The sequence below is a fragment of the Ochotona princeps genome, chromosome 4, assembly GCF_030435755.1.
Source record: "Ochotona princeps isolate mOchPri1 chromosome 4, mOchPri1.hap1, whole genome shotgun sequence".
NCBI lineage: Eukaryota > Metazoa > Chordata > Mammalia > Lagomorpha > Ochotonidae > Ochotona > Ochotona princeps.
Genome location: NC_080835.1, coordinates 12,765,479 through 12,781,468, shown reverse-complemented (window position 1 = coordinate 12,781,468; position 15,990 = coordinate 12,765,479). Strand labels below are relative to the sequence as shown.

Below are 15,990 nucleotides of genomic sequence, written 5' to 3'. Positions count from 1 at the left end.
ATCTAGCTCCCTGCTTGTGGCCTGGGAAAGCAGTTGAGGACGGCCCAAAGCTTTGGGACACTGCACCCGTGTGGGAGACCCGGAGGAGGTTCCAGGTTCCCGGCATCGGATCGGCACATACCGGCCCGTTGCGGCTCACTTGGGGAGTGGAACATCGGATGGAAGATCTTCCTCTCTGTCTCTCCTCCTCTCTGCATATCTGGCTTTCCAATAACAATAAAATCTTGAAAAAAAATATTAAATTAATTCTACCTATCCATAATAGGGCGGCCCTGGGTGGATCGAATCCTTAGGATAGCAGTGATGATGAAAATGTAGGAGGCCAGGATGAACAGGCTGGGGGTAATGACATTGGAAGTCAAGAGGAAGTACAGCACAGTTTGATAGCTCTTTCTCACATTACATGCTAACTTTATTAGTGGTGGGACATCACAGAAAAAGTCATCAATGACATTGTCATCACAAAAATCCAGAGTGAATGTGTTGCTGGTTAATAGTATTGCATTGACAAACCCGCCAGTGTAGGAATATAAAACCAATGCAGTGCACAATCTCTTTGTCATGGCCTGAGCATAAAGCAAGGGGTTGGAGATGGCCATGTAGCGGTCATAAGCCATGGCAGCCAACAGGTAACACTCACTGTAGGCCAATCCAGCCGAGAAGAAGAACTGACACAGGCAGCCAGCAAATGAGATGCTTTTGTCTTCAGACATGCAGGTCACTAGGATCTTAGGAGTGTAGACAGAGGAATACCAGAGATCCAGAAAAGATAAATTTCCAATGAAAAAATACATGGGTGTGTGTAGCCGGGAGTCATGGCAGATCAGCACGATGAGGGTGGTGTTTCCAAACAAGGTCATGGAGTAGACTCCCAGGAACAGCACAAAGAGGACCAGCTGCATCATGGGATTTGTTGTGAAGCCCAGCAGGATGAACTCGGTCACTGAGTGATTGGCCCCTCTGCATGGCTTCCAGACACATCACCTAGAAACAAAGTACAGCAGAATTGAATTCTCTTGTCCTTATCATTGATGACATTTTCTCTCTCCCACCCTGAGATGCCACTTACAATAGGAAGAATCATGCTTGCTTTGAACAGGTGTTATGCATCATCTGTGCTTCAGTATAACCATTTTAATTAAATACATCTAATAACAGGACAATCAGAGAGTTCTAGTAGTAATTATTCAGTTTTTTTTCCAGTAGGTATTTTTTTCTTCCAGGATACTGTTTTAGGCAAGAAGATAGTCAGGTTGCCTTATATCAGACAGAACATATGAAATTTGTCCTGTTGGAAATTGCTTATTTCAGTGAGCAGAAGGGTCTCCAGTTGGGACGATTTTGCTGAAAATAACAGAATTATGTTCTTTTAGTGGCTGAGTAATATTCCATGAAGTAGATATGCCAGTTTTTTTATCCACTCCTCTTTCACTAGGCATCTGAGTTGTTTCCATGTTTTTGCTCTTGTAGATTATGCTGCTAAAATATAGGAGAACAGGTCATTTTCTCATATGCAGATTTTATTTCCTTTGGAAGTGTTCCTATAAGTGGGATGTGGGCCATGCAGTAGATTAATTTTCTGTTCTCTCAGGACTCTCCATACTCACTTCCATAGTGACTGTATTAGCCTATACTACACAACAAAGTAGTGTACCTTTTCTCCCATGTATACTCCAGCAGGTGTTGCTAGTACAGTTCTGAATGTAGCTGAAGCTCAATGAATTTAATTGGGATTCAGTGTGGTTTTTATTTGCATTTCCCTAAGCTATGGAGCCTGAGCATTTTTTCATATGTCCATTAGTCATGTGACTTTTTTCTTTTTAAAAAGCTGGTTAATTTTCTTTGCTCATTTCTAAACAGAGTTATTTCCTCTGCTCTCATTGAGTTTCTGGAGCTCTTTATAAATTCTCAATATTAGTACCCCCTAAGTTAAAGAGTATGCAAAGATTTTCTCCCATTGTATTGATCGCTTCTTCACTTGATTGTTTCCTTTGCAATACAAAAGCTTGATATAGTTCCATTTGGGTTCTGTTTGTTTGGTTGGTTGGTTGATTTTGACTTTGGTTGCCTGTGCTTTTGATCACGTTTCTAAAAGTCTCTGCCTATTACTGTATGTATCTTCTTGAGTGCTTTCTATGTTTTCCTCTAATAGTTTGATGACTTCTGGTGCATCTATAGGTCCTTGATGTATTTAGACCTCACTTTTGTATAAAGTGAAACAGGTGGGTTTTTATTCTTACCTCTGCAGGTTGCTATCCAATTATCCCAACAACATTTGTTGCAGAGATTAAATTTACCCCTGTATAATTTTCAGGTCTCTTGTCAAAGATCAGTTACCAATACATGCTTGAGCTCTCTTCTCAGATTTTCATTCTTTTCAATTGATCTACTTCTCTGTTTCTCTCTCAGGGGTTTCCTGTCCAACATGTTCTCAGAATCATTGAGGAGGTAAGGCTATGGTGTTCAACAACAGGAAGAACCACCAGAGGCACTCTGGTCAAGCATGTTTGTTTATTGTAAAGCACATACAAACTTATGTAAACTAAGAAAGGGTAAGACAGAATGACATCTCCCAACAATCCTCCACCCAACTATGACACTTAAATTGACTAAAAGGCACGTCTAGCCCTCTGGGCACTCCAATAAAGCATGGCTGCTAGGTATGCCACAGGTCAAGTTCAACTTGTAAGTATGCTGTGGGTCACACTTGACTTCTCAGAGTTGCTTATTGAGGAAGTCCTCACATAGTTCATCCAAGGACAGAAAAGAGAAACTGGGTGCAGTGATGAAACCAGGTTGAGGTCTTGGTGAGCAAAGACCACTGTCAGGGTGTTCTCCCTGGGACACTGTGTGCAACTCAGTCTTGACTGCATTAATTTTTCAGTTTCACCATGATCCCAAATACAACGTCAATACTGAAGTTCACTAAGGAAACTTTTACTGGTGTGTAAGTAACTTTTCCAAGGTGCAAGTATTCATTCTGGAGCAATCCTTTTTCTCTCAAATATTTAGAAGAAACTGCATTTTAAACATAGGCCAGCTATTACCTTCTAGTGCCGCCATCACATATGGGTGCCGGTTTTTGTCTGAGTTCCACTTCCCAGCCAGCACCGTGCTTCTGGCCTAGGAAGGCGGTGGAGGGGATGCTTCAAGTCTTCTGGCCTCTGCACCAAACCCTGGAGTAAGATTTTCTCAGTTCCAGCCATTGTGGCCATGTGGAGAGTGAAGCAGCAGAGAGCAGACCCTTCTCTGTCTCTCCTTCTCTCTGTGAATCTGCCTCTCAAATAAGAATAAATAAAACTTCAATTTGAAAAACAGTCTCAAGAGAACTTAAGATTCAAACTTAGACCATTCTTTAATTTTCAAAAGTCCCCAATCTTATGTCTCAGGATTTTACAGCTTTCCAGTGGGTTCTGTTATCTTTTAATTAAATGCAGATTAAGCCTCTTTTACCCAAAAGTGTGGGAATAGATGTATTTCCAAGTTGGATTTCTTTTCACTATTTGAATATTTGCAAAAAAAAAATGTATATTTAGTGAAACATCTTGTAATGGGACCCTAGTTTAAACAATAAGCACATTCACAGTTTATATGTAAAACATGCAGATTGTTTTATACAATATTTTTAATGTGCCTGCATTTGAACTACAACCCATAACACAAGATTAAGTGTGGAATTTTCACCCATTTTTATTTAATGTCAGAGTTCAATATATTCAAATTTGAATCAATAGTAATTTCACGTTTTTAAATCAGAGATGTTTAACCTGTACTATTCAAGCTGAGCATGTATTTGGCCTCTAAGTCTGCAAAGTCAATGATCAGGCCTCATGTCTGGTTTTTAAATATCTTTTCTCAAAGGGAATAGGTAATGAGAAATAGTCTGGCTATTTTTTTCCAACTACCCATTCACAGATGCACGTTTCAACAGTCAACTCAGCATGTGATACTTATCTCTAAACTTACGCATTTATCAATATCTAGTCTTGTATTTATTCTTCTAATGTTGGTTAATACCAGTGATCATAAATTTGATGCCACTGTGTTACATCTTTATCAGTGGGTCACTGCTCCCCAGTTATAAATTGTTCCACATAATCCAAGTATGTGAACAACCCAGTTTCACTTCAATTACACATTTTTAGCTACTTAGACCAGACTTGGTCATGAGCCTGGCAAGTAACGCATGGTCAATTGGTTTATTTGAGGAGGATTCAATAAAGGGATTACTAGAAAGGAATGTGTAAAATATAGGAAAATTCCATAGAATTTTTTAACCAAGGAGACTAATGATATTTGTGAGATGCTACTACCTGTATCCTTGAATATATAACAGGGAGAGGTTCTGGGCACGAAAGAGTTAACTTTGAAAGGTGTCCTGTTGGGGGCTGAACTTGAGGTCCAGGAAAGTGGCAGCATGACTTCCTTGTAGGAAATGAGCCAGAAGAAAATCCACTGCCCTTAGTCTCCTGACCTTAACATACATTGTATAATCCTCTTAAATAGACAGAAGGCAGAGTCCTACGATACAGTTAACATGGTTAAGCAGGGTGTGTGTGTGTGTGTGTGTGTGTGTGTGTGTGTGTGTGAGTACTTTGAAAAATTCATTGAAAATAAAAGTAAAAGTTTGTTTGATACAAACAGAAAGTTCAAAATGCATGCCTGGTTTCTTGGAAACCATGTTTCCCTTGAACTTTTTAAAGACCCTTCACATTTTATAGCATACATAACACATATGTATGCAAATTATGGTTAAGCTGCACAATTCAGGCAAGCCTAAGGATAAAATTTATGACACATTAAATTTACATCAGGGAACCACAATATCCCAAATGTTTTTTCCATCCTATTAAACAACTCCTTATTTAGAAATATACAACTTTGCTAAATTGGTTAGCTATTCCCCAAGCTATGGACCCCTGAGAGGTTGTAGGAAGTTATATTTCTGGGAATCAATAAAACTGCATAAAAGATTGTGAGGCAGGAAATTTCAAAATCAACAGAGCTGATGGTGTTGTGAAGTGTTGCGTATCTAGAGGAAAGTTGCTTCATTCAGATGTTGGAAACAGGTGGCCGAAGGTGATTACACACTAAGATAAAGTAAGTGCTGAAGAAAGACCTTCTCGAAGCATCTTCCTATTGTAGTTATAAACCTGCTAAAAGTTCAGAAAAGAGAGAAGCATTTCTCATGATTAGACACAAAAGTTAGACAATGAAGTTTGCAAGAAAGGAAGAGACTAAATGGATACCAAACATCAGCAAGCATCAAAAACTCCTTGTTAATTCTCGACATGGAGGAAGAGGAAGGAAGTAACAGAGATACTGAATCTAAGGACAAAAAATAAATTCAAAACATTTTATTTCAGTTTGATATTCTTTAAGAAAGTGTGGTGTATTTTATTAGTTCCCTTACAAAGAAAGCTCATTTATAAACACAAAATGTATGTGTTTCAATAATTTCATTGAAAGTTACCTTTAGCTTACAGGAAAAAGCATAACCTTTGTTAGGAAAGTGAGCGTGTCATATGATTGGCACACTGCTGAGGATCACAATTTTCTTGTTCTGCTTAATAAAAGAGAACTAAGTTCTTAGGCCAGTCTTTGCCTGGATGGACATACATGCGTATCAAGAGAAAGAGGAGATGTAGGTCCCTGCTCAGGGTAAATTATGAGCAAAACCAATTATCCTAAGTAATGAATTTCATAACAGAAAATACGAGTGGAGGAAAGGAGAGCAGCAAAGGGAAGCATCGCCCTGGGCTTCCTAGGGGATGCTTAAATCATTGAGGAGACTTGTAAACACTGGTGGTGGGAATGCAGGGAAGAAAATGCTGATAGGGATCAGTGGCATTACATCGAATGCAAATGTAAGCCAATGCAGTGTTTTGTATAAAAAATAACACCACTGCTTGATACCTTTGCAACTTGTTACTGACATTCTAGTGTCACTTCACTTGATAGACAATGTACTAAGATTTCTTCTTTGATTTGTTTGTTGTTCTTTCATTCATTTTTTCACTCATTTGAAATTTAAAGTTAGAGCATTTCCATCCACTGGTTCACTGTCCCAAAAATTACAACAGTTCAGAGTTGGGCCCAACTGAATCCAGTGCGGTAGCCTAGTGGCTAAAGTCCTCACCTTGCACACATGGGGATCTGATAAGGCAGCCAGTCCTAATCCCAGCAGCCCACTTCCCATCCAGCTCACTGCCTGTGCCCTGGGAAAGCAGCTGAGAATGACCAAGGCCTTGGGACCCTGCACCCACGTGGGAGATCTGGAAGAGGCTCCTGGCTCCTGGCTCCTGGCTTCAAACCGGTGCAGCTCCGGCCTTTGTGTCCACTAGGGGAGTGAATCATCAGATGGAAGATATTCTTCTCTGTCTCTCCTCCTCTTTGTATATTTGACTTTCAAATAAAAATAAAATAAATCTTAAAGGAATTATTAAAAGAAAAGAATTGGGCCCAACCAAAATCATGAGCCAGGAGCTTCTTCCATGTCTCCCACTTGAGTGCAAGATTCCTACACACTCAGATGGGTCGGTGAGTAAATCCTTGCCATGCAAACACCAAGAACCAATGTGGGTGCTTGTTTGTGTCCCTGCTGCTGCACTTCCCTTCTAGTGCACTGCTTGTGGCTTGGAAAAACAGTGGAGGATGGCCCAAAGCTCCAAGCCTTCAGACCCTAAACACTGAAAGAGGCTGTTGGCTACAGCTCAGTTCAGCTCCCACCATTGTAACCACTTGGGGAGTGAACAGACAGACAGAAGACCTTTCTTTCTGTCTCTCTTTCTCCCTGTAGATCTGCCTTTCCAATAAAAATAAGAAATCATTTTTAAAAGATAACTGTGATGATCTCCATCAATGGATAAGAGAAGACATTCTTCAGCAGCCTTAGGGAGAGCTTACATCAGTCAAGCCCATTCAGAACATCATCTATTTGGACTTGTTTCTCTGAGCCGAGGCTAACCACGCATTCATTCAGTAAATATTTTCTGTGTCTGGCACGTAGCAGGTATTATTTTAGATGTTGTATACGTGTATTTTAGATGCCAGGAATGCGTAATGAATGAAACAAAATCTCTGCTATGATGCAGTTTATGATCAGGTAGACTCGTACCAGTGATTGAGGCCAATGACTCAGTGAGAAAAGGAGGTGTAAGATATCATCACATTTAAAATCTTGTTTGTATTTCAGTTAGTTTCTTCAAAAAAAAAAATCCTAGGAGAATCCATGAAGTCACAAGTGAAACACAAATATCTCTAACAAAATTTCTTGAAGTCCTTTTAAGGACCCATTTTTGCTTTTAGTTGTAAGTGGGATTTTTGATTGTCACAAAAATCCAGGCCCTACTGCCTGATCATTGATAATGAAGATAAAAGTGTCAGACATTGACACTCTTTGGTTTTTGGCAAAGAGATAAGAGTTCCACTCCCTGAAGCTTGGCTCTTGATGGACATTTTTAATTGAAAAATATATTTTAATTCCTACTAATATCTACTCTGCTCTAACAAATGGAAAAAAGTACAATTTACTAAGTTGACTATATTCAGATATTTCCTAGGGTCTTAAAATTGAGAAAAGCTTGACATTTGTTTTCTTTGAAAGCTTATTCATGTGCACATGTCAGAAAAATCATAACACAGGTGTAAATGTTACTCTTGATATTTCAATCACAAATACGTTCAGGATGATTAAACATGTATTATCTATTTCACTAAGTTAAATCAATTTGAATATTATAATACACATGATTTCACTTGTCAAGCATAATACTGATCATAACAAGGCATTATAAACTACTTTTTAGACTTTGGATAGTAATTTATTGTGTGTGTGTTGCGTGCACATAGAGCCGAGTTGCATTAACTATAAATTTCATTTGAGGCCTATGAAGAAAACATTAAAAACATTTTAATACACAAAAATATAGAACAGCTGCTTCCAAAAGTATCAACTTGGGACAGCTGTCTTTAGAGCTTATATTCACAGTTCTATAGTCTGGGAAATCACATGAATCCTAGACTATTAAACACCAAAGATCCACAAAGGCATCACTGGTTTTTGCCAACATAAACAGATTAATTTGTTGGTTCCCACCAAAATTTTACCCCAATGCTCAATATGATTGCTTCCTTGGGGTTTAGAACAAGTGTGAGAGTGATCTGCAGAGCAGCAGAGGGGAGCACTTCCTTGAAGGGGAGAAGCATTCCCACCATGTCATAAACCACAGAATTTCACCTTTCTATGATTTCTAGGGGACACAAAATGATTTTCACTTTCCTGTGACTAAGTTCAGTCAGCTCATTTCTTAGGGAATATTTATTCCATTATTATATTTCATTTCCTTAGTAGCTTCAAACATTAACTGTAAATACAACTATACTTATTTTTTCCATAGATCTTCTCTCCTAGAATAAAAACAACACAAAAAAGGGTCATACCCATGCCAGTTTCTGGAAAAATGAATGACCACACCACACAAACAGAATTAGATATTTTCTGCTACTAAATGAATGTTATCAAAGTTCAGAAACCTCCCTCACCTACTCTAGCCATGAAAGATTTCTCCTTAGTGCTAACCAAATCTCAGAAGTGCAGCATGGAAGAATGTCCTCCTAGGTTGGAAGAGGAAGTTGAATTCTCTACTTTATTTTTAGGTGGTACTTGTTTAAACCATGGAGAAGGCCAATCACTCAGTGACCGAGTTCATCCTGCTGGGCTTCACAACAAATCCCATGATGCAGCTGGTCCTCTTTGTGCTGTTCCTGGGAGTCTACTCCATGACCTTGTTTGGAAACACCACCCTCATAGTGTTGACCTGCCATGACTCCCGGCTACACACACCCATGTATTTTTTCATTGGAAATTTGTCTTTTCTGGATCTCTGGTATTCCTCTGTCTACACTCCTAAGATCCTAGTGACCTGCATGTCTGAAGACAAAAGCATCTCATTTGCTGGCTGCCTGTGTCAGTTCTTCTTCTCGGCTGGATTGGCCTACAGTGAGTGTTACCTGTTGGCTGCCATGGCTTATGACCGCTACATGGCCATCTCCAACCCCTTGCTTTATGCTCAGGCCATGACAAAGAGATTGTGCATTGCATTGGTTTTATATTCCTACACTGGAGGGTTTGTCAATGCAATAATATTAACCAGCAACACATTCACTCTGGATTTTTGTGATGACAATGTCATTGATGACTTTTTCTGTGATGTCCCACCACTAATAAAGTTAGCATGTAATGTGAGAAAGAGCTATCAAACTGTGCTGTACTTCCTCTTGACTTCCAATGTCATTACCCCCAGCCTGTTCATCCTGGCCTCCTACATTTTCATCATCGCTGCTATCCTAAGGATTCGATCCACCCAGGGCCGCCTCAAGGCCTTCTCCACCTGCTCCTCGCTCCTCATCTCTGTGACCTTGTACTATGGCTCCATTCTCTACATCTACTCTCGTCCAAGTTCCAGCTATTCCCTTGAGAGGGACAAAATGGTTTCTACCTTTTATACGGTGTTGTTTCCCATGTTGAACCCTATGATCTACAGTCTGAGGAATAAGGATGTGAAAGAGGCTCTGAGGAAACTCTTCAAGTTAGCACAACCTGAAGTCTAAGCTGACACACATGCTTCCAAATCAGAGCTAAGTGATAACAAACTGCTTCCGGGGAAAGCATGAAATGAAGTTTTTAATGTTTGCTTTAAGTAAAAGTCAGCAACAATAATCACATTTCTTTTTTTGTTTCATTTGGATTTAGTGATTTGATAAGAATATATAGTATGAAATGTGGGTTCAATTTAATATTAAGGTAGTTCTTGAACATCAGTATCCAAAATCAACCAAAAATAGCAGCGTGTCTAATATCCCTAGGAATTCACTTTGTTCTCTCCTCCAATATTAACTCCATTATTTTCTCTTCATAATGATCATTTTGGAGATTTGAAGAAAATATAATATAGATCACCAATATTTGGGGAAGACCCAAATACCAGTGAAATAAGAGTAAGGAAATGTTGAAATGTAGAAAGAAGGATGAGAATGTTGATTTTTCATGAAAAGAAAAAGCGCAGTGATATCTAACAAAATAAATGCTGTTGGGAAAAAAAAGAGTAACATCAAAACTAAGGCAGGTTGTATTGTATCTACAACTATTTGGTCCATGTTTTTAAGTTTCAATAACACTTTTAAAGTGCAAATACAACAGTTACTCTCATCACTCAGAAATTCTAACCTCTGAACTTAAAGCTTTTCATTCATAAAACCTAACTTATACTTAACTTGTAATCTTGTAAAATAAATTGAGTAAAATTTCAACTGAATCCTACTAGTAATAAATATTGAATTATAACTCACTTTTCAGAATCAAACTATTTTCATGGAAATACATAGTATTATGTCCAGAATGGTCCTCCATCCAGATGAACCTGTGGTTCTAGTTTCCCAAAGTGATGTCAAGAAAAGTGGGCCAGAGTTGGAGCCTATTGAAATTTCAAGGAAGAAGCGTTTGCCTGCATGTTGCACTGCTGGGGGTGAAGCCCCCTTCAGGGATACAGACGTCTCATAAGGGCTCCTCTTCCAATCTAGCTCTATGCTAACGATCTTGAGTTATGGTGTTTAGATGAGTGCTCAGAGAATACAACTTCAGTTCAATGGTTAGTGTCTATATGTTTCAGCCTTGTTTTGTTGGTTCCTACAAATACCTATGGAATTGTAATTTTCTGTTTGCCAACAGTGTCACGACCCAAGTAAAGAACAGAAAGTTGGAACTATTTCTCTTTCAACTCTAATTTTAAGTGGTTGTGGTGTTCACTGCTAATATGACTGATGGGTTGTTTTCTTCGACTTGTTAGGGAATGACTCTTGTTTCAATTTGCAGGATTTTGGTGTCAAATCTAATTATTTTTGCTGTGAATTTTACCTTTTCACACTTCCTAGTCATTTGTATCCTTTTCAATAAGTCCTGGTGATTCATTAATTAATCATAAGAGACTTTTTGATTGCTTGTAAGCACCTGAGCTTGTCCTTTCCAACACTGTGTTTGCTACATCTCATGGTAATGATGTTCTTATTTTCATTGTCATTTCTTCAACACCATATGGGTTATCCAGTCGCATCAATTTTTACAATAAGTAATTTGATTTTCTATTTCATCACTTTAGGGCTGTATTAGTAATTCTGTAGCATGCTGTTTAACTTCATGTTGATGAAAATTTTCAGTTTTTCTCCCTCTTGTGGGCTATGTTTTCGGCTCTGTACTTAAGGGGGTGTATAATAAAAGTGTAGCAGAGACTGACATGTCCAGATGTGGAGCCATAGTGCAGTTTGTCTCTCTGAATCCATACCAAAGATGAACTCTAGTGAAACAGAGGCAAATATCCTGATAGCAGGATGCTGGGGTCTCTGACATTGTCCATGCCTACAATCTCAGGAATGCCTCCACTAGCAGAATGATGGACTTATGACTGTCCATGAAGGGCCACCCATTATAATAGAGGGGAAATCAATAAGGGGGAAGTAAACTGGGGTGGGGAATGGGAAACCCCAGAGCCTATGGAACTGTGTCATAACACAATACTAAATAATAATTTTTTAAAAAATACCTGTGGGAGAAACATGCATCAGACCTAACCACAAAGCCATCCAAACACTGTTTCCAGTGGCATCATTTTACCCAAGAGAATTTTGTGTTTCCTTTTTGTCATCCATGCATTGGTTTCTCAGTGGTGCATTTTTCCATGGTGCCTTCCTTTTGTTGTTGTTGTTACTGTTGTGATAATTCATACCTGTTGTTGACCTTATTTCATGGCTTCTCATTTATGAGAATGCAGAGTGATGGAGTAATAGAGACTACCATATCCAGATGTGGGGGTACAATGCAATATGCATCCCTGCTTCCAAATCAAAGATGGAATCCCAATGAAACTGCTGGAAATGTGTAGACAATGGGATGCTGGGCTGCCTGCCCTTGTCTGTACCAGCAATGTTGGGGCACACTTAAATAAGAGAGTGATGGAATCATGACTCCAAATGAAGGACTATACTATTGTAGCAACGTGGGGAAAATCTGTTGGGGAGTGGGAGTTTGGATGAGGTAGAATTCCCAGTCTCTATGAAATTGTACCATAAAATTCAAAAATTCAAAATAAAAACTGAACAAAAAATGATAAACACTGTGTTTGTCATTCAGGACAAAGGGAAAAGTAGAAAAAACTTGAGGATCCTACCAAAGGATTTTTCTGGTTTTGTTACTGCTATTAATTTATTTACTTCATTTGATGTTGTTTTCTGCTAGTGACTGAATGGGCCTGGGTGACCTGCAGGAGAGTAATAAACACCTTGTTCAGGTGAAATGCAATTCTAAAAACATGCATTTCTTCTATGGATTTAGAAATGACTTTATTGTATGGTTGTGGATTTTTTGTAGTCAAAACAACTTGCGACTGTTTTGCCTAATACTATACAGATGTAGGGAAGTATGAGATTTACAAAGATGTTATCTATATGCATAATTAGCTTTTTGAGGACATTGATAGGAAACTTCTCGCCCAAAATAAACACCTGCAAAATCTTGAACAAATCACTAGCTGTCACTCCATGTAAAATTTCTTCACCCAGTGAATATTGTTCACCAAACTTCAACGTTGAACTATATCCATGAAACTACTCAAGTTTTCCCCAAAAGATAACCAAAAGAATGAATTTTATGAAACATTCAGCATGCAAAAAGATAAACTATACTGCAAAGTGTCAGATTTCCCAATACTATAGACTTAAAGTAACTTCATAGAATGGTTCAGTTTCAATATTCCATTGTATAAATATGTCATTGGGTTTAATTGAAATAAAAAATGTACAAACATATCTACAGCCAAATTATTTGTGCAATGAAATAACAGCATTTAGCACAGGGTTTAACTTCATGATTGTGGCCATATGCTCTGCGTGGCTTTCCTGAAGGCCTCTTTGACATCCTTGTTTCTCAGGCTGTAGATGAGAGGGTTGAGCAGTGGATTGACCACTGTGTAGAATAGGGCAGCCACTTTGTCTTTCCCCAGGGAGTACGTGGAGCTGGGTCTTGAATACATGAAGAGCAAGGATCCATAGAAGAACATGACAGAGATGAGGTGGGAGGCACAGGTGGAGAATGCCTTGCGCCTTCCTGAGGCTGAGCGGATCCTCAGGATAGCCAGGAGGATGGTGAAATAGGAAATGAGGATGGCAAGAATGCTGGAGAGAACTGTGAAGCCAACCACACCAAGAAGAACTTTCTCATAGACCCTAGTATCTGTACAGGACATTTTAACCAGAGGTGGTGCATCACAGAAAAAGTGGTCAATGATGTTTTGACCACAGAAACGTAGGCGGAATGTGTTGGCAGTGTGTGCAATGGCATTCAGGAATCCTCCTATGTAGCAGCCAGCCACGAGCCCAGTACACAGAGCAGTAGACATAACACTTGAATACAGTAGTGGCTTACAAATTGCTGCATGACGGTCATAGGCCATAGCTGCTAGGAGATAGCACTCAGTGTAGGCTACAACACAGGAGAAAAACAGCTGAGCCCCACATCCAGCCAAGGAGATACGCTTATCTTCTGATACACAAATAGCCAGGATTTTGGGGGTATACACGGAGGTGTACCAGAAATCCAGAAAGGAAAGGCTACCAATAAAAAAGTACATAGGTGTATTCAGGCGTGAATCAATCCAGATTAGGATAACAAGGGTCATGTTACCTGACAAGGTTAACAAATAAAGTATCAGAAATAGTCCAAATAGAATCAGCTGCCATCGGGGGTTTGTTGAGAAGCCCACCAGGATGAATTCAGTCAGGAAGGTACGATTTTCCATTTCTGTTCCTAGAAGAGAAAATGTGGTTACCATTAGATGGGGGGGAGGAGGAAAAGACATGTTGATTTTTCTCTTGAAGTATAGGCACAACTCCATTGATTAAATTAATGATTGCTAAGAAGTTTGAGTACTTACATTTCTTACTAAATCATTGAGCTACAGCCTGTCTTGGAAAGATTTTTAGAACTGGAATAGTAACTTTTTTTTAGTTTAGGACTATGTTGTGAGTTTAGGACATTTGGTATAGATCAATATTTAGAATGCTTTCACTAATGAACTTTAATACAAAAACAATCCCGTATTCACATAAAACAAATAGGGGAAATGAAAATCAGTAAGAAAACTAAGAACTCTCTGACAGAGTATACGATTAAGTAAGGAAGATCTACATGATAACACCCAGGTCAATGATACACAGTGGCCATGCAAATAATTTCAGTATTCCATCTGTCACTGTAAATTTTGTATGCCGGGTATTGTATATCAATGTCATTTACTTCTGGTACAATAGAAAATATTGTGACACAGTATATACATGATCAAATATGTGCCAGTTATTATTCTGAGTCCTGGAATTAAGCCTATTAATTGTCATCACAACATTATGTTATATTTCCTATCCTTATCCTACAATGTTATAGTTGTTAAAATTGATGCACAGAATTAAAGTAATCAAAGATTCAAAGGTCATCAACAGCAGAGCTTGTATTTGAACCCTGAGTCTTCTGAGTCAAGGTTATACACACTCAACAGACATCATTCACCTCTTTCATAGATAAAAGGTTTTTTCCCCTTCTATTCTATTAATCAAGATACACCTGAAAATCTCCTACAATTCCCTCATAAAAACTTAATTTTAAATTTCTTACAAATGTTTGCTTTCCATTTTCCTCCATTTGACAGAATATTTACAAATATTCTTCAGACATTTCATGATACAATGAATGCTGAATATTAGGACTCTTTTTGATCACATGGATTAAGAGAGTCTGAGTTTTCCATTTCATATCCTAAAGCTCTAACATCCTCAGGAAGACATCTTATCCTAAGAATTATAGAATCAAAGTCAGTGCTTTAGTAATCATCAGACATTCCTTCCTATCTTTTTAAGATTTATTTGTTTAGGCTCATTTACAGAGAGAAGGAGAGACAGAGAGAAAGATACTCTGCGCGCCTACTTCTCAAGCGGCCTCAGTGGCTAAAATGGACCAATCCAATCAGGATCCAGGAGCTTGTTTTATGTCTCCCACATGTGTGCAGGGTCCCAAGGGTTTGGGCCATCCTCCACTGTTTTCCCAGGCTACAAGCAAGGAGCTGAATGGGAAGTGGAGCGGTTGGTATATGAACTGGCACTTCCCTTTATCATTTCTCATCATCTGTTAGAACTCCAACCAAACCAGCTCTCTTGTATGTTTGATGTTTTCATAACAACCTCATGCAGTCTGGGAGTTTCGCAGTTAGTTATTTACCTTGATGTTTTTCATTTGCACACTATTGCTGTTGTTCTGAATGTGTTCCAACTTAGGTAGTTGTTTTCTGGGAAGGAATTGATGCTTGTTATCTATACTACATTAGCATCTATATATCTCTGTCTGTTTTATTACAATATTATTTGGGAAAATAAGTTTATCTGGATAGATCCCTTTAATAGATTTACTATATCGCTAAGAAGACAAAGAAATGATAGTATGAATTTCAGATCAAATACTCAAAGTCTTCCCAGGAAGTGAGATTTATAAAGAAGACTTGAAAATAAGCCAAATAAGCTCTCACTGGGGAAAGGAATGGAGGGAGAGCAATCCGTCCAGACCTTTCACATGGGAAAGAGCCCGGCTAGGCAATGACTGACAGAGGCTCAATGAAGATTTGTAGAAAGAGGCTCCTTGACTAAGCCACACAAGTTAACATATCACAAAAATTCTCAAAAGGCATAGGAATAATTTGTCTCTAACACAAACATAAGTGGAAACAGCTGTCATTGGAAGGGGTTCCAGCCCATTTAAAGAAAAAGAAAAGCTAGAAGGGAAGAGTGATTATCATCTCAGACTTGTATCTATGAAATACAGGAAATTTTTTCTCTTTATATTAACACAAATTATAAAAGATAAAATTCACTCTGGCTGCAGGTCTAAACACAGATATA

At 38.6% G+C, this 15,990-nt stretch overlaps 3 protein-coding genes across 3 annotated transcripts; 1 reads left to right on the top strand and 2 right to left on the bottom strand.

Annotated features, from left to right (window-relative positions):
• Window positions 1-248: 248 nt before the first annotated feature.
• On the bottom strand, window positions 249-2,427 carry LOC101518785 (olfactory receptor 9G1-like). The gene is made up of 2 exons (XM_004585309.2): window positions 2,338-2,427; window positions 249-968 (listed from the first exon to the last, which is right to left on the bottom strand). The coding sequence occupies exons 1-2, from the start codon at window positions 2,425-2,427 to the stop codon at window positions 249-251; spliced, it is 810 nt and encodes a 269-aa protein (XP_004585366.2).
• A 6,249-nt stretch (window positions 2,428-8,676) lies between these two features.
• On the top strand, window positions 8,677-9,612 carry LOC101529778 (olfactory receptor 9G19-like). Its single transcript, XM_004585523.2, has one exon. The coding sequence runs from the start codon at window positions 8,677-8,679 to the stop codon at window positions 9,610-9,612; it is 936 nt and encodes a 311-aa protein (XP_004585580.2).
• A 3,302-nt stretch (window positions 9,613-12,914) lies between these two features.
• LOC101518543 (olfactory receptor 9G4) lies at window positions 12,915-13,907 on the bottom strand. Its single transcript, XM_004585308.2, has one exon. It carries the CDS (start codon window positions 13,905-13,907, stop codon window positions 12,915-12,917), a length of 993 nt encoding a protein of 330 aa, XP_004585365.2.
• Window positions 13,908-15,990: the final 2,083 nt, after the last annotated feature.